Source organism: Echinops telfairi, unplaced genomic scaffold (genome assembly GCF_000313985.2).
Source record: "Echinops telfairi isolate 266 unplaced genomic scaffold, ASM31398v2 ScPeMD7_7420;HRSCAF=8458, whole genome shotgun sequence".
Taxonomy (NCBI): Eukaryota; Metazoa; Chordata; class Mammalia; order Afrosoricida; family Tenrecidae; genus Echinops; species Echinops telfairi.
Window position 1 is genome coordinate 27,444,174 of NW_022111320.1, and position 24,774 is coordinate 27,468,947.

At 41.1% G+C, this 24,774-nt stretch overlaps 1 protein-coding gene across 2 annotated transcripts in view; it reads left to right on the forward strand.

The window, feature by feature from the left end:
* The window catches only part of GADL1 (glutamate decarboxylase like 1), a 247,677-nt gene that overhangs the window by 56,930 nt on the left and 165,973 nt on the right, over positions 1–24,774 (forward strand). For both annotated transcript variants that reach the window (XM_004704047.4, XM_045297571.1), the window contains exons 2-6: positions 7,844–8,025; positions 14,602–14,728; positions 17,191–17,281; positions 21,284–21,390; positions 22,336–22,451. In XM_004704047.4, coding sequence (XP_004704104.1) covers positions 7,873–8,025; positions 14,602–14,728; positions 17,191–17,281; positions 21,284–21,390; positions 22,336–22,451 — 594 coding nt within the window. In that variant the 5' untranslated portion in view covers positions 7,844–7,872. The remainder of the gene's footprint in view (positions 1–7,843; positions 8,026–14,601; positions 14,729–17,190; positions 17,282–21,283; positions 21,391–22,335; positions 22,452–24,774) is intronic.

Here is a 24,774-nt window from a genome sequence, read left to right on the forward strand (position 1 = left end):
ATCATAATCTACAGTGATCTTATATATTTATGTTTGCTTTTTAGTCTGTATAATCCCTCTACCTAATGAAAAGTACATCCATGTTTTCTTTCTTATTGTTCAAATTCCAATATTACAAGCACTGTTCTGAACATAACAGCTACTCAATAAGCATGTATTGACTGGATGGATAGAAGCCCGTCTCTAATACTATTTTTCAAGGAGAACCGCTGCTGTTGCTGCTGCTTATAGTCAGAAGCAATGCCCAACTCTGGGATTTTCAGAGCACATTTTTCTAAACTTAAGTCTCATCTTCCTACCTTCTGGTAGAATTGCAGCTATTCACAAACATGTCTAATTTTCATCACTGGACTCAGAAGTCACTGTGTATCTCATTCACTGTTGAGTCTTTCACGGCTCCTAGCTCAGTATCTTGCACATGGTATACTGCAATAAATAGTTCCTGAAGATATGCATATCAGAGATACCGGCTCACTGTAGGTAATTTATTTTACCTTAAATTAAGATAAATTTAAGCCTTGGTGGTGTAGTGGTTAAGTGCTGGGATGCCATCCTCGTGGTTGGTACTTTGAAGCCAACAGCATCTCTGTTGGAGACAGAGTGGGCTTTCTACTCCCATAAACAGTGACCAGCTCGGAAACCCACAGGAGGTCACTATGAGTCAGCAGTGACTCGATGGCAATGATGTTCTTGATGTCGTCCCACAACGCTTTAGGTCTTCAGCCATTAGTGCTTAATGCATCAAAGTTATGTTTGCTCAGTGTAGGTGGAAGACACTCAATGTCATCTTATGGCTCCGCTTAACTTGTTTCAATTCCTCAGCCTCCCCCGTGAGCCATTCTTCACCCTGTCTCTGCGTCTGGCAATGTCTATATGTATAATTGTCATTTCTGTTGTCAAAAAAAAGGGTGTGTGCAATGAATATATTTTTAGTTGGTCTTGAAAAATTCTTTCATGCAATCTCCACTTCCATTTCTATCACCAAGGTCATATTTTCCAATTACGTATCCTTCTTCTTTGTTTCCAGTTTTTACATGCGAATTACCAATAATTTTCAATGCATCTTGATTGCATGTTTGATCAATTTTAGTCTCCAGAAGATGATAGAATTCCTTAATTCCATCACTAAATTTAGTACTTGGTATTAAATTTGAATAGCAGTTGTATGAACTGAATCCCATAAAGGTGTATAGACATTATCCTATTGCAGATAGCATTGCACCTTAAGATAGGTCTGGAAATGTTGCTTTTGGCAATGAATAGACACCATTCCTTTTGCATGTGTCATTCCCAGCATAGTGAACCCTGTGACTATCTGATTCCAAATGGCCAATACCAGTCTATTTCAGCTTATTAATTCCTAAGGAAAGATATCGACTTTGTGTTCAATTTCGTTTTTGGCAACTCTGAATTTTCCTAGATTCATAATGTTCACATTCCATGTCCTGATAATTAATGCATGCCTGCAGCTGTTTCTTCTCATTTTTGAGTTGTTCTCCATCAGCAAATGAAGGACCAATAAATATTTCTCCACCCACATCATTATGGTTGACTCTACTTTGAAGAGGTATGTGTTAGTCTGGGTAGACTAGAGAAACAAATTCATAGAAACTCATGTGTATAAGAGAGAGTTTTATAGACAGGGCAATTGTACATTAAGAAAGCATCCCAACCAGTCCAGTCCAAGCCCACAAGTCCAATATTAGCCCTTATGTCCAATACCAATCTATGAAGTCATCTTCAGACTCATGAAACACATGCAATGACGCCGAATGCAGGACAATCACAGGCCAGTTGGTAGAAAGTCTTTGGATCCAGTGACATTGTAAGCATCTCAGTGCTGGCAGGGGTCTCCACGTGGCTTCTCCGGCCTCAGAGGTCCATGTGTTTTGTCAGCTGCAATGTCTCCCAGTGAGTTAACTCCTAGGGGGAGTGTGTCTCCTGTCTCCAAGGGCGAAATTCCAGATTTCCCAAAATTCTCAGGAGAAAGCCATGTCCACACAGATACCTTGGCTATGATCCGATTGACAGACTAGACTCCACCTATTCACTCTTAATCCTCTCAAGTCCCAAATTGACACCAGATTATGTAACTACCACAAGGCCGCTCTTCCCCAGTTGTGTTTTGAGTGTCTTCCAACCTGAGGGGCTCATCTTTCAGCATATGTCAGACTCTTCCACTGAGACTCACAAGGTTTACAGTGTCCAGTCACTCATAAATGGACAGCGTCTTCTTGATTTATGGTCTTCTCTTAGTCTGGAACCTCTGCTGAAACCTGATGCTGCTGGCATCACCTTCACCCTTCCAGCGCCATGAAACCCTCCCCCGTATAGCAAACAGACGGGGGAGTGGATGTCATCTGCACTAGACATTGTTTTTTATTTTAAATTTTATTATGATAAAATATGTATTAACATAATGTTCATTTGACATTTTGACCATTTCTAACCATACAATTCAGTGGCATTAATTATATCCCCAGGATTGCTTTAGCTTATTTAACTCTATGTCAAATGTTAAATCAATATTTGTAAGCTTTAAATCTGAATTTCTTATTTGCTATGCAAGAGAGAGCTGTGCAACTTTCTAGACAAATAAGAAAGTTGAGCTTATGTAAAGGTTTTCGAAATAAACTTTTAAATTATGAATTGGATACATAGTCAAAGAACAGATGAGTTTTCCTTTAAAATATATATATATTCATTTCACTAACTTCAATCTGCACAAATTAACATCATTATTCCCCTTCCTGCTTGGGTTTACTGTTTTCATTCCTCCCTTCTTAAAGTTGTCCCTGGGTAAATGCTGCCTTTTGATATCAAATGATTTCTCTGAGATGTATGTACCTCCCTAGTGTTACTGCTCTCATGATAGACCTGTCCATTGCTTAGGTGAGACTTCGTAAGACGTGGAATTGAGGAATTGCCTGAAATCAGAAGTCAGAATGTTTCGGGAGTCTGTGGCTACCTGGCTGCCTTTTGGACTGCAATAGGTTACTGGAGAGAAAAGGAGAGCAGATACAGGGACAGGAATGAAGAGAGAAGGGAGTTGTTTGTTTGTTTGTTTGTTTGTTTTTGCCTACAGGATCCTTTAATAACTCAGAGACCACACACGCAGGTTTGCCTCACTGACCCTCTGCTCAAGATTCGCCTTTGAGGCCCCACTGAAAGTCCCCGTTAGCCCTTTCTCCGGTTCATTGATTGTGTTCTGTCTAGTCTTTCCCTGGCCCCTGGCATTCCCTGGTGGATGAGATCTGCTCTACTCTCTGGCCTAGCTAATAATAAATGCATGCAGATAACCTCCTTGGGAATCTCAGGAGAGGAGACTATTGTCACTGGTTGTATGGAAGTGCCAGGAGGCCTTTTTCAGTTAATAGTTAACAAATGTTTGTTGAATTTCAGTAGTCCACTAGACACTTCCAGAGTACTGTGGAAACAGTAGGAAATTGAGCAAACTCTCACTCTTTTACAGCTTATTTTTTATCGAAGAGATATATTTTAAGACAAATAATCATTAAATATGTGTTGTATGTCATATAGTGATCACTGCTTTGGAGTAAAATTAAATCGAAAGAAGATAAAAGGGGATGGTTCTAGTGTTAAATACGGTGCCCAAGGAAGGGTTCACTGAGAATGTGATGGTTGAGGGAAGACCTCAGAAAACGGTAAAGGGACCCATGTGGATGATGCTGGACGAACAAGGAGACCGTGGTAAGTGACGAGGTCTGAAGTCTAAGAGAGAGTAAAGGAGGGTACTTATTTAGGGCCTTATAAGTCATTGGAAGGATTTTTACTTTTATTTAGACCAAATGGGAAAACATTGAATCATTTGAACAGTGGAGTCATCATGTGATCTCATTTATCTATTCAAAGAAATATAAAAACTACAAAATGAACTGATGCCAGGGGTTTAAGTGGAGAGCAAATGTTTTGAGAATGATGAGGGCAATAAATGAACAAATGTTCTTTACACTATTGATGTATGTATGGATTGTGATAAGAGTTGTATGAGCCCCTAATAAAATGATTAAAAAAAACCCAACTACTCCTTTGTTGAGACTAACCTACCAGATAAAGGGCAAGGAGAGAGGCTGGATGGTTCTTGGAAGGAGAATGTTTGAAGGATTGAGGTGATAAAAACTAGTCTGATTCTTGATACATCCATGGAGCAATCCTCCAATTGAAAAGCTTCATTATTAACCACAATAAACTCTAGGGCTAACATGGAAGCTCTACATATAAATCCTCGTAAACCACAGGTTGACCTATTGTGAATGCAGTCTAATCAAATGCAGGGGAAGGAGGAGGCACATTGTGGAAAAAGAAAAAATATATAAAACCTATTCAGAAAGGAGGCCTAGTCTAGACTCAGCTCTTTGTAGTTCTTAAAAAATATATATTATAAGCAGTACATTCTTGTAGATAATTGTATGGGGCATGGGAATGTTTTGTATTGATTGCTGTGGAGACAGTGATGACTTTAATTTCTCTGCTCTTCTGGCTGCAAGTGGGTGTTAGACATTGTGTGTGTGTGTGTGTGTGTGTGTGTGTGTGTGTGTGTGTGTGTAGAGAGAGAGAGTTTGAGCAGGCTGTAAAGCTGAAACTATTCCCTGGGCAATAAAAACCTGAAATTCTACTAATGAGGTTTAAAAAAAAAGACCCAACTTTTCTAGTGTGCTTAATAATAGCACTTCCTACTGACACAACCAGGGTCCCCTGAATAATTGCCCTCTTTCTCCGATTTATTTTTATGACCTAAAGAACATTTGGGGGGAAGTGCCTTCAGGTAGAGAGCCTTTCCTTCTAAATGCTCAATCTCAGGGCTTCAGCATTTGGCACTAAAACATATTCAATGCATCCTTTCAAGTGAAAGGTACGTAAGTGAAAATGAAGGATGCAAGTCAAATGCATCTTGGAGCTTGTGATGGTGTGTCCTTCAGTGTGAGGATAAAAGATCATTTGCTGCAGATTCCATCTTTCCTAAATTAGGGAATTTTTCTGTGACATTTTATCTACTCTTTCGGACAACATCTGTGTTTGCCAGTAATAGAACTGGAGGGTGTCTAAACTCCCAGAATTTCACTAGCACTTTTAAATTTGAAGAGAAGATGGAATCTAAGGCATGGTAAATATTAATACTGTTAGAGCTCCAGTAAGTATATAGAAATGTTTGAAATATATTTGATAGAGTTTCCTCCCCCCACCCTTTGTAACCTATCAGCATATTTAATGTGGGTTCCCAAGTATTAGGCACTTTATTTGGTACTGATTAATACTTTAAAAGATTGTTTCTGTGAAGGTCCATGACCCAACAAACATGTATTCTGTAAAGAGAAGAGAGACAGTGATTTTTAAAAGAGAATGTAAAAGAATCAAAGCTTGTTGCAGATATTGGTTGACTAACTGGTTGAGCTGCAGAATTATTTTTGTGGAAGGCTATTTTGGTCCCAGAGTAACCTTTAGAGACAGCAAGCAGGTGTACAATCTTGAACATCTCCTGCGTCATCCGTCTGTCTGTCCTTGATCTACAAGTCTGAAAAATGCACAGGCAGTAAAGATGGATTCACACTCAGCACCATGCGGGTCACTTCCTTTGATCTGTGTTTTCAGTAGGAAGCGGCAGAGTAGACTTAGAGACGGGTTCTCAGGGACAAACTGTGCTTGTAGATTAAAGGTCACTGAAGCATAGGCTTAAAATGGAAAATGAAGAACAGTGACTTCTTGATATCAGGAATTATTTATTATAATTGTTGTTAAAAGGGAAACAAAGGAATCGTTAAAACTTATAACAGTGTGTAGTCATGAAATAGACAAGTATTTATGTTCACAAAGACCTTTATGTACTAGTGTTCAGAAGTTTTTGCAAGAGTGAGTAAGATGGATTGAATTTGAAGTTCCCTAACTCCAACGCACTCTCTGATGCTAAACAGCTTTCTTTCTGTGAAGACTTTATAATCTAGCTCAAGAGGAAAATGAACAACAGCTATGCTCACCTAAAATGTGGTTTAGGGTACAAAAGAGACCCTATCTCAGAGGCCATTTATCAGGTCTTAAAAGAGACAAAGACTACACAAGGCATGGCACATCATCTAGCATGAGGTCAAAATGGCATCTGCGGATTCACAGTCGGGACTCTAGGTATAAGGCATGGAACAAAGGGAATTGTCACAAAGTCATGGCTGATGGTAGAGCAAGACATCGCAGTTACAGGTGTGACTACAGAAGTGGGAACAGGGTCATGATAGGGACAAATATATTATGTTAATAAAGAAGGCTTACAAGATTGGCCAAAGACCTGACCAAGGCGTTCAGAGACACTGAAAGGGCATGATTCATGACTGGGTGAACCCTTGTAGTGTCCCTAGCATGGAGATCAAGGACACACCCAGGAAAGTCTTTTACAAACTTCTCCTCCCTGGATGACTGGGGACAGGTGGGAGCAGTCTGTTTTCCAAATGCACTCTACCTGAGGCCAAGATGATCTACATCCTTGGTTAATGACCAGAAAGAATTCAATGGAGGTTTAATCCATGTTGGGCCTCTACAAATGGATTTGGGGCTGTCACTGCCATCTATAGTTTTGCAAACCAGGGTGCTCAAAATTTAAGCTCTAGTAGAAGGAAAAGGGAACTTTCATTTAGAAAAACATATTCATGGGTGCCGGTCTTCAGAAAAATAAGTAACCAGATTCCTGTCTTTGTGAATTAAAACATTTACTTTTCTAGAGGATGATCACAAGCTCTCTAAGTCCTTTCTTTTCAAAATTCAGATGCATCAAATCCGAGATATAGCTTTATACCATTCATTTTGGTTTTGTAAGTTGGGAAAGTATCACAGTTGTCTCTTTGTTTGTTTGTTATTTTGAGAAAATTATTTGATCTCAAACAATAAGTCCCAGTACGAAACTCTTCTGGACATTTTCAAAGAGCTTCATCGTAGGACTTAATTATGCTATATGATGATGCAACAAGCAATTAAAGCTTAGGCTTGCAAGCTCAATTATATAGATTATATGGATTGCCTCCTCAATTTGTTGGGTTCTGAAAAGTAGGCCAAATATTATATAATACATATGCTGAGGGGACACTTCTAATATAGGAACCCCCCAAACAAAGCTACTGCAGTGGAGTTGAGGACAACTCATAGCAACCCTAGCAAGGTGGAACTGCCCGTTTCTGAGACTGTGACGCTCTCACTGGAGGTAGAAATCTCATCCTTCTCCTGAGGGCTGACTGAGGCAGCATTGATTCTAAGTAAAATTGAAAATTCTCTTTCCCTATCCTTTTTTCCAAATCCTTAACCCTCTTGATGCCACTCCACACCCTACAATAGTATCTATAACAGGGTAGGGCAATGTTTCTAAGGAAAAGACCTGATGGGAATCATGTGTACATTTCTGAGACCACCAGGCAAGGTTTCATCCTTGTTCAGACGTGGTTTGTTTGTGTGTCACCCTTCTCTCTCATTATGGGAGTGAGGTTGTTTTTCTTTCCATTTCAAACACCACTCAACAAAGAAATGGTGTGCACGATGATAAGCTTGCTGTCAATCCTGAGAGTCTATTAAGCATATTGCCACATGCCCCATGTGATAACTCAGGTGTATACAGAAACACCCACCTAATGAAATGGATTTATTCAGCTCATACACTGAGAGTTTTTTGCAATTTGCCTTAACTCTGTTATGCCGCAGGACACTATTAGAAATTGTAAGCGTCAGTGCTCAAAATGGTGCTTTCAGGCATTAAAAGAGGCATTCCAGTTGGAGTTAATAATGATAAAATTTCCCCTCTAGTGTTGTCATTTGATGATCTTTCAAACATAATTTGTTTGTATGCTTCCAGGAGAGGTGGCTCAACAGGAGACGGAAGAGATGATCCCAAGTAAAAGGGGTGCTGTCCTTGTGGATGGGGTTGTGTTGAATGGCCCCACCACTGATGCAAAAGCAGGAGAAAAATTTGTGGAAGAGGCCTGTAGGCTAATAATGCAAGAGGTGGTTTTGAAGGCTACAGATGTCCGTGAGAAGGTAAGATGGAGAGATTTTATGAAATGAGTTTTCAAATGTAGATGACCAAATGTACAATAAATGGGAAGTCCATACACTTTCCATTTTTGTATACTTTTGTTTCTAGGAGCTGTCCTGACACCAAATGTATGCTTTAAACACAATCTTCCCTCCCTGATCCACCCTTACCCATTCAAGATCTTTCCTTGAGGGTTCAGTTCTTACCCTGCCAGTCATCATCTGTTGGAAGATTGGCTGAGATTGCAGGTGAGGCCATGAAGCACAGAACCAGTCTTCCATCCCCTGAGAAGGATGGAAATGTTCTAGACAACAAGCTAAATGATAACCATCCTGTAATTGGATTTATACGTCCCTGGTGGTGTCGTGGTTATGTGCTGGGCTGCGATCTGCAGGGACAGCAGCTAAAAACCCACCAGCAGCTCTTTGGGAGAAAGACTGGGCTTTCTACTCCTGTAACAGTCTCAGAAACTCACAAGGGTGGTCACTATGAGTCAGCATTGACTCAGTGGCAGTGAGAGAGTCCTGATCTTAGCCAATTCCCTAAAACTTCCTCTAAAATAGCACCGTTGGTGTAGTTACATACTGGGCCACTAACCTTGAGATCAGTCACTTGAAACCACCAGCTGCTCCAAAGGAGAAAGATGAGACTTTCTACTCCAATAAAAAGTTATAACAGACTCTACTCAAGTCCTCCTTCAAGGCAAGAACACTTTGTTCCAATAACCTGGCATTCTGCGATGCTCACCTTCCCAACACGATCACTGAAGACAAACTGGGTGCATAAGCAAGTGTAGTGAAGAAAGCTGATGAGGCCTGCCTATTAAAAGATATAGCACCTGAGGTCATAAAGACTTGAAGATAAACAAGCGGCCATCTAGCAGGGGAGCAATAAAGCTCACATGGAAGAAGCACACCAGCCTGTACAGTCACAATGTGTCAACGGGATCAGGTATCAGGCATCAGAAGACCCCAAACAAACAATGTTATTGATTTGAATTGGGAGGGGGGGGGAGTGCTGAGTGGAAACCAAAGTCCATCTGTAGACAATTGGACATCCCCTCACAGAAGGGTCACAAGAAAGGTATGAGCCAGTCAGGGTGCAGTATAGCACTGACAAAACATGCAACATTTCTATAGTTCTTTAATGTTTCTTCCCCACCCCACCCCAACTGTCATGACCCCAGTTAGACCTTACAAATCCGGCTAGACTGGAGCATATACACTGGTACACTGGAGATAAGAGCCCTCAACACACAGAATCCAGGACAGATAACCCCCTCACGAACAGTAATGGGAGTAGTGGAGCTATCAGAGGAGGGAGAAGGTAGCGGGGAGTAAGGGGGAAACCATCATAATGATCAACTTATAACCCTTCCCCTGGGTTACAATCAACAGAAACATGAGTGAAGGGGGACAGTAGATAGTATAAGATATAAAAATAATAATCATTTATAATTTATAAAGGGCTCATGAGGGTGGGAGGGTGGGGGATGGAGCAAAAAAATGAGCTGATACCAAGGGCTCAGGTAGAAAGAAAATGATTTGAAATGGGTGATGGCAACATATGCACAAATGTGCTTGACACAATGGGCGTGCTTGACACAATGGATGTATGGATTCTTTTAAGAGCTGTTAGAGCCCCCAATAAAATTATTTTTTTAAAGAAGTTAGAATCTTAGAAACCCACTTGGACTTGGGAAATTTTATCTTGCCCTACAGGGTCACTATGAGTCATCAATTCATGTGATGGCCGGGAGATTTTATATATTTATTGTTTTAACATCCTCTGCTCCATATTTTCGCACATTTTCTGCTGTTAATGAAAATCAAGCAGAAGGTAGAAAAGGATGTGAACAATATTTTATTTATCTGAGGATCCTTAGCCGGAATTTAGACTGGGAATCTTGATTGTTATGTCCTGACTGGTACCAACTATTCATCCAAGTTTTACTTGTGGCTTCAGATTTAGCTTCAAATTGATATTAGGGTACTGCTATTAACAAACTTTTAAGAGTACTCATTATGCTCCACAAGCCCGGTTGGTGTACTGGGTTATATGCTCAACTGCTAACCGCAAGGTCAGCAGTTCAAACCCACCGGCTTCTCCAAGAGAGGAAGATAAGGCCTTCCTATTCCTGTTAACAGTTACAGCCTCAGAAACCCCGCCTGGCAGTTCTACTCTGTCTTCTAGGGCCATCGTGAGTCGGAATTGATTTGATGGCAGTGGAACTATGTGCCTTGCTCTGTTCTCCTGAATTTTACATACCTATTTATGTACTAAGCCTCATAATTCCAAAAGGTGGGTACTGTTAATATACCCATTTTAGAGTAGAAGAAACTGAGACCCAGGGAAGGGAAGCTTCCTGCTCCAGATCGTTTGTTATGTATCGGAGCTGAAATGCAAGCTCCAGCACTCTGCCTCCAGGTCTCCCCCATAGTAGGTCCCTTAAAATTCCTAAATTGCCTTTCATCGAAATGATCACTTTTCAAATTGGAATTGATTTGCCAACAAACGAGCATTCGAAGATATGCCTATTTCAATTAAATTTGTCAGAAATGTCATTTTAAAAATGTGGAATATGAAATGATATTTACTTTGAATTTTTGATTACATGCATTTGGAAGAATAAATAAGAAAAGAGATGGAAATGGCTCCTGAACTTTGAATACATGCTTGTGCTCAAGAAAAAAAATCACTGGTGGTATTTCCCAGTCATCTAGAGTATGTATTTACACTTGTATATTTTATGGTCTTATACATACTTGGGAAATATTTTGAATGCTGCCATAAGACAGAATTGACTCGATGGCCATGAATTTGTTTTTTAAATAATCACACAAAGAACAATAAAAGAAAGAAGAAAATGTTCTAAACTTAATTGTGGTAATGGTTATACAACTCTTCGATATGATTGAACAATTGAATTGTATGATATGTGGGTGAAGTGCCAATACAGCTATTCCAAAAATTTTTTTTGAAACCTTGCAGTGCACTGCTCCTTTGACAATTTTTAAAAACCTGGCCTTTATACAGACATTAAATATTAATTGAATGTTAGGTATGGGTAATGCATTAGATTTGGCTTTGGGAGATATAAAGCAATAAAAGTCCAGCTTTGAGCCAAATCTACAGCATAATTGGAAGGAGAAGGTTTCATTGGTAAACAGACCAGGGGTCCCAGTGAGATTTTAATAAATTAGGGTAGACATTGGGGATTTCACCTGGGTGGGCACTTTTTGCTTAATGTGGAATGTAAAGGTTAAATCAGATTTTAATGGGCAGAGAGAAGGCAGGAAGGGGAGTTGCTTATTTCTAAGAGTGTTAAAGAAAGCAAAAAAGGCAAATAATGGTAACGATAACACAAAAGGACAGAATATGTTGATCCTAGCAAGGGAAACTTCGTTGCCCGAAAAGGATTCAGATAGGAACTTTGAGGGGTGGGGGTAAGATGGGAAAGGAAGATATAAAATCTTGAGTTGTCAAATGAAAAGACTCCAAGTTGATCTCATTATAGGAGGTGCATAGGGTGTTCACGTAAAATTGGGTTGAAATGTGTATGGTGGTTTGGAGAGGAGGGTGCGGGTCTCACCTCACTGCTCATTCAGCATACTCTGAAACCCAGCAGGGCACCATGAAAGGCAACCTGTGAATATCTCTCCATATTTCGTAAGACCCTTACTTCTAGTGAACTTTCCTGTAGACACTTCTTCTCAGCCACTTAAAATCATTTTTAAATGTATGTAAAGTTTTCATGTAGTAAATTTTATCCTTTTGATGTGCATTTGTATGAGTTTTGGTGAGTTTATATAGTCAATGTAACTAATACCATAATCAAGATCTAAACCTATTCCAATATCCCCAAATTTCCTCTCTATAGTCACCCCTCCCCTTACCTCTAAGCTCTTGTCACTACTGAGATGTTTTTTGTCCCAATAATGTTTTAATTTTTTTGAATATAACATGTAGATGGAATCATATCCTATGTAGCCTTTTAAATTTTACTGTTCTTTCAGCAGCATGCATCTGAGATTCATCCAAGGTTTTGTTTGTAATCATTCCTTTTCATTGACTTGATCACTTTTGATTTACTACTGACTGTCATGTTTATAAAAAGCCCTGGTGGTATAAAGGGATTAAGAGTTGGGCTGTTAACAACAAGGTTAGCAGTTCGAAACCACCAACTGCCCTGAGGGAGACAGCCAAGGCTTTCCACTCCCATAAAGATTTAATAGACTCAGAAACCCACAGGGGTTGTTCTACTCTATCCAATGAGTTGCAGTCAACTTGATGGCAGCGAGTTTTTGCATTTATCATAGTTAGGTTGTATGGTACGTCATGCATTGGGTTACTAACTGCAAGGTCAGTGCAGTCCTAGCAAAGTCAAAAACCACTGCCTGCTCCTTAGGGGACAAGATTAGACTTTCTACTCCATAAAAAGAGTGACAACCCTAGAAACCCACAGGGGCAGTTCTACTTGTCCTATCTAGTTGCTATGAGTCAGCCTTGACTTAATTGCAGTGAGTTTGGCTTGGATAAAACTGTTGGGTAAATAAGGGACGATTAACCCCAAGGTCATTGGTGTGGACCTTCCAGGTGCCAGTTGGGAGAAAGATTGGGGGTGCTGCAAGTCAGAATCTACTCCATGGCGGTAGTTTTGAGTGAGTCTCATGGTTTTGAAGCTCCTGGGATTCACAAATGGCAAAACGCTCAATTCCTAACCGAAAGATTGGTTGTTGAATCAACCAAGAGGTACGTGGAAGAAAGGCCTGCCAATCTACTGCTAGAAGGTTACAGCCATTGGAAACGGAGCACAGTACTGTTCCGATATGCATGTGGGTGCATCTGTTGGAAACGGCTCCACAGCACCTGGTTGTTGTTGGGTTTGGGTTTGCTTTTTTCAGTTGTTTGCTTTGGGTTGGTCCTGGACACAATAACAGGATTTTCCACAACTTGAAATTCCTCCTGCTTTCCTCAACCTCCCCCTTCGCAGTGTCTTCAGCCCTGGCTACTTCACGGCCTCTCTTCTCCCCTTGGACAGTTTTTAAGACTTGTCTCTGGTCCCTCCCTCCCTGTTTCCTCACCTCCTACCCCTCCACTTCATAGCAATCTGGCCTTCACTCCCACCTCGCTAAATCCGACAGCTCTTGCCAAAAACACCTCCTGGTTGACACATCCCATGAGCATTTCTCAGTCTGCCTCTGATTTGGCTCCTGAGCCATATTTGATAACGGTGACCACCTTCTCGTGTTTAAAACATTCTGTTGTCGCTGTGTTCAATAGCACGAAATCTGTTAGGGTTCTCTTCCCTCTCTGGCGTCTCTTCCACCTCACACATGTGCTTCCTTTCCTTTGCCCAGTTGAAGTATTGATGCTGCCCTGGTATGACCCCAAACCTCTCCTCATCTGTGTAGTTTTGATCTGAGCCGTGTCTCTCAACATAGTGATATCGGAGGGGACACCTACAACTCTGCCCTTGATGTGTCAGTCACAAGAGCGTTACGCCAATATCGACTCCTCTTTTGGATGTTCTCAAGGTACCTTCTACTAAATAGCCTCCGAACTCACCATCTCTCACCTAAAGTTAGAAAGGAGAAATTGGAGGTATATGAGCATAGGGGTAACCATGGTTTCGATTTAAGAAGATCACTCTATTTGCTGTACTAATATAAGGGGCATACTTAGGAAACTTTTTGCAGTAGTCTAGCTTTACTTCTTCAAACTCTGTTTTGGCTACACCCAGCATTTGGCTACACCAGGTAGATGTACTACCTGACCTCCTGAACCTGAGCTTTATATCAAGTTTCTGAGGCTGTAACTCTTTGCAGGGGCAAATACCCTCATCTTACTTCCATGGAGAATTGACCTTGAGGTTGGCAGTCCAGTGTTGTTAGCAGTCAGCAACACCACCAGGGCGCCTCTCTGACTCACAGTAACATTCGGGGACACAGTAGAGCTCCCTCTCTGAGTTTGAGACTGTACATCTTTACAGTAGCAGACGACTTCATCTTTCTCCAGATATGCCACTAAAAACCCCCAAATAAAAAAATTAACTTGCTGCCATCAAGTTCAACTCATTCTGCCTAATAGTCTCCTTGCAGGACCCTATTATCCCAGTGCTTATTTGAGCCATTCTTTTCTTTTTTATCTTCTAACAAGTTAGATGTTAATGTCACCAGGCAATTTTCTTTGACTTTCCAAGTGTAAGGAAAACTACCTGTCGATGAGTCAACTACACCTCACAGTGACCCTGTGCCAGGTCTCCAAACGCTCTTAAATCTTTGTGGGTGCAGATAGCCTCATCTTTCTCCCACTTAGAGGCTGGGGGGTTTGAACTGCTGATCTCCTGGGTAGTGGTCCAACCCTTCCCCCAAAACGCCACCAGGGCTCCATACATGGCAGTTGGAGCACGTCTGTTCTTCCTCTCATAGCTCTTTTCACACTGAACTATGGCTTCCATTTAATTCTCCATCTCTCCCACTTTCTTGTCAGCTTTGTAAGGGTAAGGCGCATGGTTCCAGTGTTTTCTCACTACTTAGCATACATGGGGCATCACCAAACTGTGCTTGAATCTCCAGGTTTGTGAATGGCAGCCTCCTGAGCAACTGAAGCAGCTTCTTGATTTGGAGATGAGAGACACGGGAGAGCCACATCACAGGCTCCTGGGACTCTGCCAGGATGTCATACGCTACAGTGTCAAAACCAGTAAGGATTCTAATTGACTTCCAGGGTCTGTCACGTTTTACCTTTTCTTAAGTATGTATTGCTTCTGAAGAATGCAGTGGATGGCTATGTTCTCATGACGAGAAGCCAAAATAAAAGACAGTGGTCCTGTATGTTTTTACTGTGGTCCATTTATGGTCATCTTTGATTATTCTCAGATTTGTTATCCAAGTGAACTGATGGGAAAACTGTTGACTTTTAATTATCGCATATAAATATCATCTGGTTTTGGCAAGACCCATCCTTCCATTATAATCAAGAATGTACAGACACTACTTACTGGGATGGGTATTGTGTCTTCTGTTGGGCCAAAGCAAGAGATACTTTGATTCTATTAATTTGTTTAAAATTTTTAAATCTTGATGGCCCAGAATATATTTAAAAAGTAACATTTCAAAACTGTGTCCTTAACATAAACAAAAATGAATTTATTTCAATGATAACAGTGGTCACCCTTTTCGTCCATTTGTCCAGTGTAGCCAAGTTGCTTGCTTATGTTCATATACCTCATATTTACTTATGAGTAATCCTATTGTACTATTATTGCTGCTAATATTGCATGGTGCCTCATTTATAAATTACACTGCATCATAAGAATGTCTGGCTAAGAAGTAAGAGTGGATAGAGGATCTATAGCCATGGCTTTAAGCACCAATGGTTGTGTCGTGGGGGAGATGTCTCAGAATGTATCCTCCATGGGGAAGGGAGGACTACTGCGCCGAGAAGTTCTTGGCACTTGATGATCACCAAACTAATTTATCAAGTCTGGCAGGATTGAAAAAGTAGAAATCCTTCGGGAAGTATTAGGAAAACGAATGCATGATAAGCGTTTGCTTTGATTGTTCCACAAAGATGCTCTAGCCTACTGTGATCTTCCGTAAATCTAGTAATGTGGTTTCGTTCTTGCGGTGAAGTGCTATTCCAACGGACTATTAATAGCCTCTACACCCGGTGAGCAGGATTCAGAGTGGGAGAAAAGCTCCCCAAACTATGCATTCCTCCATGCGATGTAAAGGCAATCCAGGGATTAAGAACGTACAGGCATTATGCTTGGTGAATTCTGACACTGAACTAAATTTAGTGGAAAGAATATAATAAAATCCTGGCTAAAAATAATTGGATTATATCCCCTTGGGAAAGTCTAGTGCATGTATCAAAAACCCAGCTAGCATTTCAAAAGGAGAGATACATATCTTATTATTATAGTGTATGTCAGAAGTGTAGAATGACATTTAATGTGGTAGATTTTTCAGTTTCTGGATATTTTCCATGATGTTACCATGGAAATCAATCATAAATTAGCACAGATTAGAGGGAAAAACCTTATTAAAATTACTTGTAGCAATGTCTAGTTTTCTTCCCCAGATCAGAAGGAGTCTTCCATTTTATTTGAGAAGTCATTTTCTTCTGAGATTTTTTTTTTTAAACTGAACTCCTAGTTTACAAACAGAGGAGGTAGGGGTAGGGATGTAAACGTTATAAATTGTGATGGTAGATCACTAACTAAATAGTTCCCTGGGCCTCAAAGTTAGAAACGGACCTGCTGCTTCTTTGTTCTCTGTCGTGCTGGGCTTCCTATGATTGAGAATGTCAAGCCAGTTAGCCTGGTGTCTGGTGTGAATATTCACACTGTGTAAAGCCAAGAACCTTTATGAGACCTTTTTTATGAGTGAAAAAAAATAAAGAAGGTTGGAAGTAGAAGTTGTTTGGGTCTTAAAGGCAACTGCCTTTGAAATAAGTTGAATCAGAACGTTGACACAAGCTGCCTGGTGAATCACCTCTTACTCCCATCTCCATAATGCCAGTGCCAGGCACAGTCAGCCAGTCAGAAACCTGAAAGGTCACTCACTGAAGTGAAGCCTTTTTTGGTCAGTGAAATAGGTGTTTGAAGTTTGGGGAGTCAATATTGATATTTTCCAGAAGAAAGAAAACAGACTTTGATATGGACAAATACTCTATTTCTTTAGAGGTTTGGTTTAGGTCTAGGTTGTGAAAAATAAACCAGCAGGCTTAAAAGTATGCTGAAAAGTAAAAGTAAGCATTACCTAAAATCTTATTTTCAACATCTTTTTCCCAGGACATGATGAAAATTTGACGTTTTTACCTTCAATAAAGTCCATAAATCTAAAGGGTTTATCTTATCACAAAGCTTTCTGTAGCTCTGTGTATGTAACCCAGCCCAGTCAAGACAGAGGACATTTTCACTCAACTCCAAAGGCTACCTCAACCCCCTTCCAATAAAAAAATAGCCTTCCAAAAGTTGCCCAAAATTCTAAACAGTCTGTATAGAGCTTTGCCTGATTCTGAATTTTATATACATGGATTCATAAAGTCCATTCTGTTGTGTTTGCTGGTTTTCCACTGTTTGACTCATTTGTGTTATTGCTGTATAAATAAGTATTTTAAATTGCTGAGTGAGTGAATACTTTTTTAAAAATTTACAGATCACCCAAGATTTTTCAACCAATTGTACGCTGGACTTGACTACTACTCCTTGGTTGCGCGGTTTATGACAGAAGCATTAAATCCAAGTGTGTAAGTGCTTTGTTATTGGAACTTCATAGTGATCATGGATTAGAGATTATTAAAAGGTTGATGGATTTTTATTTCATGAATTTATATTTAGTGATTTCATGTGTGTATGGTCATCTAAATAACAAATAAAAACGTTTTATGGCACTGAGCAGTCCTTGATGAGACTGTTGGATTGTACAGTGGTCCTACGAGATGGCTAAAGCAGGCAGTTACTTCCATTTAAAAGATGAGGATCTGATTAAGCAACTTATTATACATAACTTTATCAAGTGTCATGTCTTCACTGAGTGCTGGAAATACCACTGAAATAAAACCGAACCATCATTTTGCTATCCTAGAGCATAGTATCTGATGAGAGAAAGAGAGTTCTTGATGTAAGTTTTAGATGTAAAATTCAAACTCTCCCATGAGGAAGTACATGGTGCTATAAAGATAACAAGGCACTATTTTCCTAGTTGAGAACACAGTCTAGGTTTTCTCCAAGGAAGGGACAGCTAAGTGCTGAAAGGTGAGTAAGAGTTAGCTAGGTGTAAAGAAGGATGAGCCCTTAGCAGAGGGAGCAGCATGCACAAAGGCCCTGTGGCTGGATGCCACGTGACATAACTGGAACAGGTGCGAATATAACTGAGATTGTTAAAGGGAATGTAGTGGATGATGAGGCTGGGTTTGTTTGTTTTTTATAATTCCAAGCACAATGCAAAGTTTCTAAATCATTAAGTGTCATTTTCTTATTGAAAAGGTCATCCTGGTAGTAGTCTAGCAAAGGAGAGGAATATATGAGAGGAGAGCCGTTAGGACCTTTGTCTGTTGAGTGAAAATGGTATATGGATTTGAAGGAGAGTGGTAGGAATGGAGATTGGAAAATGTATTTAGAAGACAAAACAGAAAGAGTCGGTTAACAATTTGGACCTTGGATATGAGGACAAAAGGGAGGCTTCTGGGGTGATGACAGGATCTCTGGTGTTGATGGTCATGACATTCACTGATATAAGAAACATTGGGAGAGAACACCAGGTGAGACCAAGAACTGTTTTCAGTTATGAAAACAATATTTCAATAGAGGTTAGACATTGGGCTGTGATCTGTAAGGCCAGTTCGAAACCACCAGCTGCTCCAAGAGCAAAAGACAGGACTTTCTAACCCCATAAAGAGTTACAGTCATGGAAACTGATGGGCACATTTCTGCCCTGTTCTATAGTGTGGCTATGATTCATTTGCAATTGACTCAATGGCTGATTTTAGAAGCCAGTATATCAACTAAGCTGAGAGTCATACCTAGAATTCTTATATCTAAATTAAAGTATAAATTTAGGTAATATTGGTGGGGCAGTGAGTTAAAATATAGGCTGCTAATGTTAGTCTGACGGGTTGACTGTTAGAACCCACCAGACTCTCCATGATGAAGAGGCGATCTCGTTCCATAAAATGTTACAACCTTGAAGTCAGTTCTGTTTTGTCAGATGGGGTGTGGTGGCAGAATGGTTATGTATTGGACTGCTAACTCCCAGGTCAGCAGTTTGACACCATAAGATGTCCTTAAAGAGAAAGAAGAGATTTTCTACTCCTGTCAAGAGTTTCAGTCTTGGAAACACCCAGGATCAGTTTCACCCTGCCCTCTAGGGTCGCGATGAGCTGGAATTGACTCCAGGGAGGAATAAGAATCAGTACAGTGGCAGTTAGGTTGGGTGGGTATTGGTGAATTGATGGTCATTGGAATGGGGTCTATATAGTAGCCATGACTTTCAGTGATTTTCAACTCTGATTCTTCATGAGAATCAACTTGGGAACTTAAACATATTGATGCCTGGCCTTCAAACCAGCCCAGGTAAATCTGAATCTGTACGAGTGTGTTTCAGCCATTGCTACATTGATAAAACTCCTCAGGTGATTTTAATGAGTACCAAGGATGGAGCATCACTGTCGGGGACACAGAGTTAAAAAGTGAGGGAAAAGGGACTTAGGACTGAGCCTTGAGAATAGCAACATTCCACCACGAGGAGGACTCACATGCAGTAGACACAGACGACGGAGAAACTCAGCACAGACATAGATGCCATGGAGGGAGTGTGCCTAAAGCCAGAATGGGCTCAATGACATCATTTGCTGTTGAGCAGTTAACTAGACAAACTCTGAAAATTGTCTCTTTGTCAAACCACATGCACATTGTTGATGGCCTTAGGAAAGAAGGTCTGGTAGAGTCGTGAGGGCAGACACCAGAGTAGGATGGGTGGAAGAGTAAGTGTGAAGAGAAGTCAGAAGTCAGAAGACACAGTAAGATATACAGTTCTTGGTGGAAGTTTTCAAACTCCAGTCAATTCCATCATCTGAAATAAGTAGTTGACTAATAAGTACATAGATGGAGAGATGAATAGATACATAAATTGTTAAATCCATTCATTTAAAAATCAATTTTACTTGAGATTTCTGAATTGATCTTTACTTGTTTTTAGAGCCAGGGAACAGCATGCACTGTTATTACCATGTTATTGATCAGATGACAGGAAGAAAACGCTAACTCTGAAAACTCAAGTGCTAGCGAGTGTTAAGGTGAACAATCCTTTTGAAATACCACCAGGAAGATAGTTCCTAGTATGTTCTTCTCCACCTCCAATTATTCTCAAGCTTAGAGTTGGACCAGTTTTGAAAGAAGCTTGATAATTTTTTTTCTTACAAAAAGTACATTACTTGCTCATTTGCATTGTCAGGTACACATTAAAATTTATACGTAAAAAAAGAAACCACTCTTGGAATTTTAAATTGACTTCAAATGGTGGGAAAACAGACCGCTCTTTATTGTGAAATGACGGGCTGTCTGTAGGGAGTTTGGTCCATAGTAGGCCTCATTTTTTCCTTTGCTTTCTTACCAATGCTTTGTCCTCAGATTTAAACTAATTGCATTCAGTTTTGTGATTATAACTCTAGATGTGTCTGCTTATCCATATTTATAGTACACATTTATTCCAATGCGAATGGAAGTAATCACTGAATTGAGGGGATTATAGCGATTTAGTCACCCTTGAGTTATCCGGAGAGAGGAATTCAAGCAAAGGAAAATAAGGCTGTTGGTAACTGTCACAGCTTGGAGTCTCTGGGAAGCCAACTCTAGATGGGGCTTCGTGAGCCAGGCTGTTCATTACTGAGTACCCCCTCTTGTGGTCAACACTCATTGACTGGAGGGAAGATCACCGTGAATGGACAGGAGTCAAGTTCAGATACAGGCTCAGTGGCAGCAGAGACGGACCCTACAGAAATCCCAGGAGCTAGGATGGCCCTTCAGAATGGGCCTAAGTTGAGCCCAGATGGGCAGGTCTTTCTAGGTCAGGCGCCATCAGCCATCCAGTGTAGACCCTTACCGGATGGGACCTGGTCTTGGAGGAGGGGCCCTGCTGCAGCAGAGGCGGTCTCCAACGAGCTGACAATAGCCTTCCAGCCCCTGGAACAACATATCCTTGTCCAGGAATCTACGTGGTCCCTTTGCAGGGATATCAGCCACCTAATGGGAAGTCCTCAGAGTTCCTCTCCGTTTGTAGAAGTGCAGGCCTCGTTCCAGACAGGTGGTCTCCACATAGAATAGTGAGAACTATCAGCATAGGAATTGCTCATGGCGTAACCTAGTGAAACCTGGTTCCCATGACATTTTCTTTTTTAACCAGCATCCGAAGCACATCTTAGAGAATACAATGGCTACTGGCTCATGGTAATGCAAAGAATCAAGACGCTGGATTCTTTCTCTCCCCCAAGGGAATTCAAGGTTCTTACCCATCGAAGTCAGATGAAGTAGCTGGTGTGTGGATCCCCGAGCTCACCAGCTACTGGCGTTGACCTAACCAGAACATAGCCACGGGTCTCATATTTCTTTATTTTAATGGCTGCCTTTCCAAAGGCTCTACCTGCACATAAACAGCGAGGTGCTTTGATGAAATGCTGTGTGCGTTTCTTGGGACACCAAGGAATGGTTTGACTCGAGTCATAGAAGTGAAGTGTTTTTTTATATCTATCTAGTTATACGTATGAGGTGTCCCCAGTGTTTCTATTAGTGGAAGAAGCGGTACTGAAGAAAATGATTGAATTTATTGGCTGGAAAGAAGGGGATGGAATCTTTAACCCAGGTAAGTTCAATTCGTTATGGCCATCACCCTTCAGTTATGAGCATCTACAAAGTAGTTCATTCATGTTCTATACAAAGAACTGAAACTCTTTCGAGATTTGCACAGGGCAAAATATTGCACATTAATAATGCTGTTTGATGAGAATCGAGCATATGCCTTCTGGAGTGTGATGACATTTCTGTAAATGCTAAGCAAGCTTGTCACACACTTGAAGTCTTTTCAGTTAATGGTCTTTACCTAGAAAAACTGAATTATCCGCTGTAAAGTTTGGAAGGGCTCTGGTAAGTCCTCCAAGTTTTAAAAATCACCTTTACTTGAGGAGGTTTCTGAATCATATTGTGCTTATCTTTACCATCCTTTTTTGGAGTTGAGGATAGACACTGTATCTTTACTTTCATGTTATTAATCAGATGAGAGAATGAAAATGATTTCTGATGTAGATGTGGGCCCAGATAAGAAGCCCTGGTGGTGTAATGGTTACTCACTGGTATGCTAACCACAGGGTCTGTGGTTTCAAACCACCAGCCACTCTGTGGGAGAAAGATGGGCCTTCCTACTCCCTTATAGAGTCACTGTCTTGGGGGAAAAACCACAGGGGGCAGTTCTACCCTGTCCTACAGGACTGCTATGAGTCGGCATTGGCTTGAGGTCAGTGAGTTTGGTTTTAGTGCTTCCAGATAGACTTCCTGGGTCTAAATCTAGAGCTTATAAATTGCAATTTTCAGTTGAGAAAAAACCATAGCAAGTCACACTAAGCTAAAATCTGTCTGTTTACTCATTTTGGAAATTAGTATGTGTGTCAGTGGGATATTCAGAGTACCGAGGAGAGGCGAGTTCCGATGTCTTTCATTATAGCTTGTACCTGTTGTACTTTATACTGAATTCAGCAAATAGGAAATGGTAACTTCCTACTATAAATATAATGTGTTAATTTTATTTTTCCAGGTGGTTCAGTGTCCAACATGTACGCCATGAACCTAGCTAGATACAAATACTGCCCTGACATTAAGGAAAAGGGCCTCTGGGGGCTGCCAAGATTCGTCCTTTTCACATCTGCCGAGGTAAGCAAGTGTTCCAGATGCCGGTTATGTCTTTTCCGACAGTGCAATATTCAAGTGGGACTGCTTATTTGCGGATTGCTGATGTGATTTTAAACTCTTCGCGTGTGACTAATAGGCCTAAATATAACGCAATAGCTCATTTAAAAAAAAACTCCAATCGGTTTGATATTGTCATATCTCGCCACCCGATGTTGCACATCACCTTTCTTTAAATGCTATAGTCTGTGACAATTGTTTTGTTTTTTTTTTGAGAAAAGAACATTTAATGTGAAAGTGCGATCTCCTTCCACGAATGTTTTCTTTGAGTGAATTTATTAGAGCTTAAATGATTGCTGTTGACCGGGGCTACGTCTTGCACTCACATTTCCTTGTCAACTGGATTGCTGTGGGGGCTAATATAAACCCTTCGGACCTTCCTTTTCAAGGGGAAAAGGAGATAACCAGTCAAGACGAGCACTACATACCACACCAACACGACTGAACGTGACCACAGTTCCTTTCTCTCTTATTTTACTCTCCATTGAGTAGGAAGTCAGAGAGTGGCGAAATGCCTGGGCTTTGAGCAAGACTGCCTGAGTTTAATCCCTATGCCAACCCTTTATTGTCCGAGTGACCTTGGGTAAATGAACATTTGTGTTACTCATTTTTTAAAAATCTGTACAAATAAGTCTATTCGTTAACTTTTGCCAGCCAACACATCCCGAAACCCAGTGGCTGGAGATGGTAACCATCACATAAGTCTCTGGATTGCTCAGTAGTTGTGGTGCTGAAGGCTCGGCTCGCTTGAGAGGCTCAGTTTGGGCTGTCTGGTGGCTCATCTCGGTGGCTTGGTGGGGGTGATGGTGGTGATTTATGCCTGCAGCTTTGTGTCTGTCCCTCTTTAGCTGGCTAGTCCAGGTATGTTCTCAGGGCTGTAGTAGAGGGGCAGTGAGCTTGCAGACACCCCAGGCCTTTGGAGTCCTGGCTTAAGAACTAGCACATCGTCATTTCACCTTACTTTCTTCGGACTGTAGCTCAAACCTCTGAATCCAGACCCACGATGAAGGAAAATAGGTGGACTCTTGAGGGGCGCTGGTACAAAGTCAACCAGCAAAGGGCATCCCTACAGGGAAGAGCCCAGCCACCCCAGCAAGCTTCCTGCTGCTGCTGTGTCTGTGAGACGACTCAGTGAATTAATTCATGTAAAGCTGTGTCTGTCACATAGTAGGTCATTGACGTTCTAGTGATATTCCAGAATAGATAAGTTCCAGGAAACAGAAGATAGCCTAGGGGTTACTGGGGGCTACGGGGGCAGAGGTATAGGAAGTTACTGTTCAGTGGGAACAGGTTCTGTTTGGGGCGATGGAAAAATCACTAGAGAGAGAGTGATACTCTTGGCATGGCATTGTACATGTAATAAATGCTACTGAATGGTATAATTAAGACAGCTAAAATGGTAATTTTTCTGTCATATGCATTTTAGCACAACATATATATTTTAAGTCCGCTGTTATTATTGCTTATAGGCAGAATGGCCTGGCTGTGATGACGTGGGCAGCTGACAGCTGGAGCATAGCTTATGTGGAACTTGATTCCGTTTTCCTTCTCTATGTTGTGTGATCCCAGTGGGTGCTTCCGCCCACCCCTCCGGTACCTCTTTCCCAGATCCTTTGTAGGAAGTGCCTTCTGCGTTGCTCATTTGGGTCTCTCTGCGACCCATGAAGAAGGCAACCTCCAGAAAGTTCTCCCATAGTTCCTGCTGGGCCTTTCTGTGTCTGTTTCAAGACCGAAGGTGACTTTTTATTGTAAAAGGACAAATCATGCACTGAGAGGCCAACGGTGAAAGAAAACCTGCCACCTTCATGCTGTCGTCCTACCCTGCTTGGCCTTTGCTTTAGTTAGTGTGGTCCTAAAAGGCTATGTGTGGCCTGGGAGTTTGTATACAGCAACCAGCGCCCATCTTCCCGAGCTGTTCTCTCTGTGCGAAGAGGAGATTCAGCTCGTCTGGACAGCTTGGGAGATTAACTATTATGGAGGAGAGTTTCCTGTTCTATGTTAACTCTTCAGAAATGGCATTTAGAAGGACCCCTGGGGATCTGACATTCAAAGAAGCCCCTTCCGTGTGTAAGATGCTATTTCCAGGCCTGGGAAAGCTGATTTAATCGGACCCCTGTGAGCAGCTCGATGTTTTCACACTTGCCTCTTTCATTCTTCATTGTGTTTAAACCTTGCTGGATTTCTCATCTGGAATCATTACCCTGAAAGAGAAGAAATCCTAGAGTCAGCTAGAATGAAGATGAGGCCCATGGTGGTGGTGGTGGTGGTGGTGGTGGTGGTGGTGATC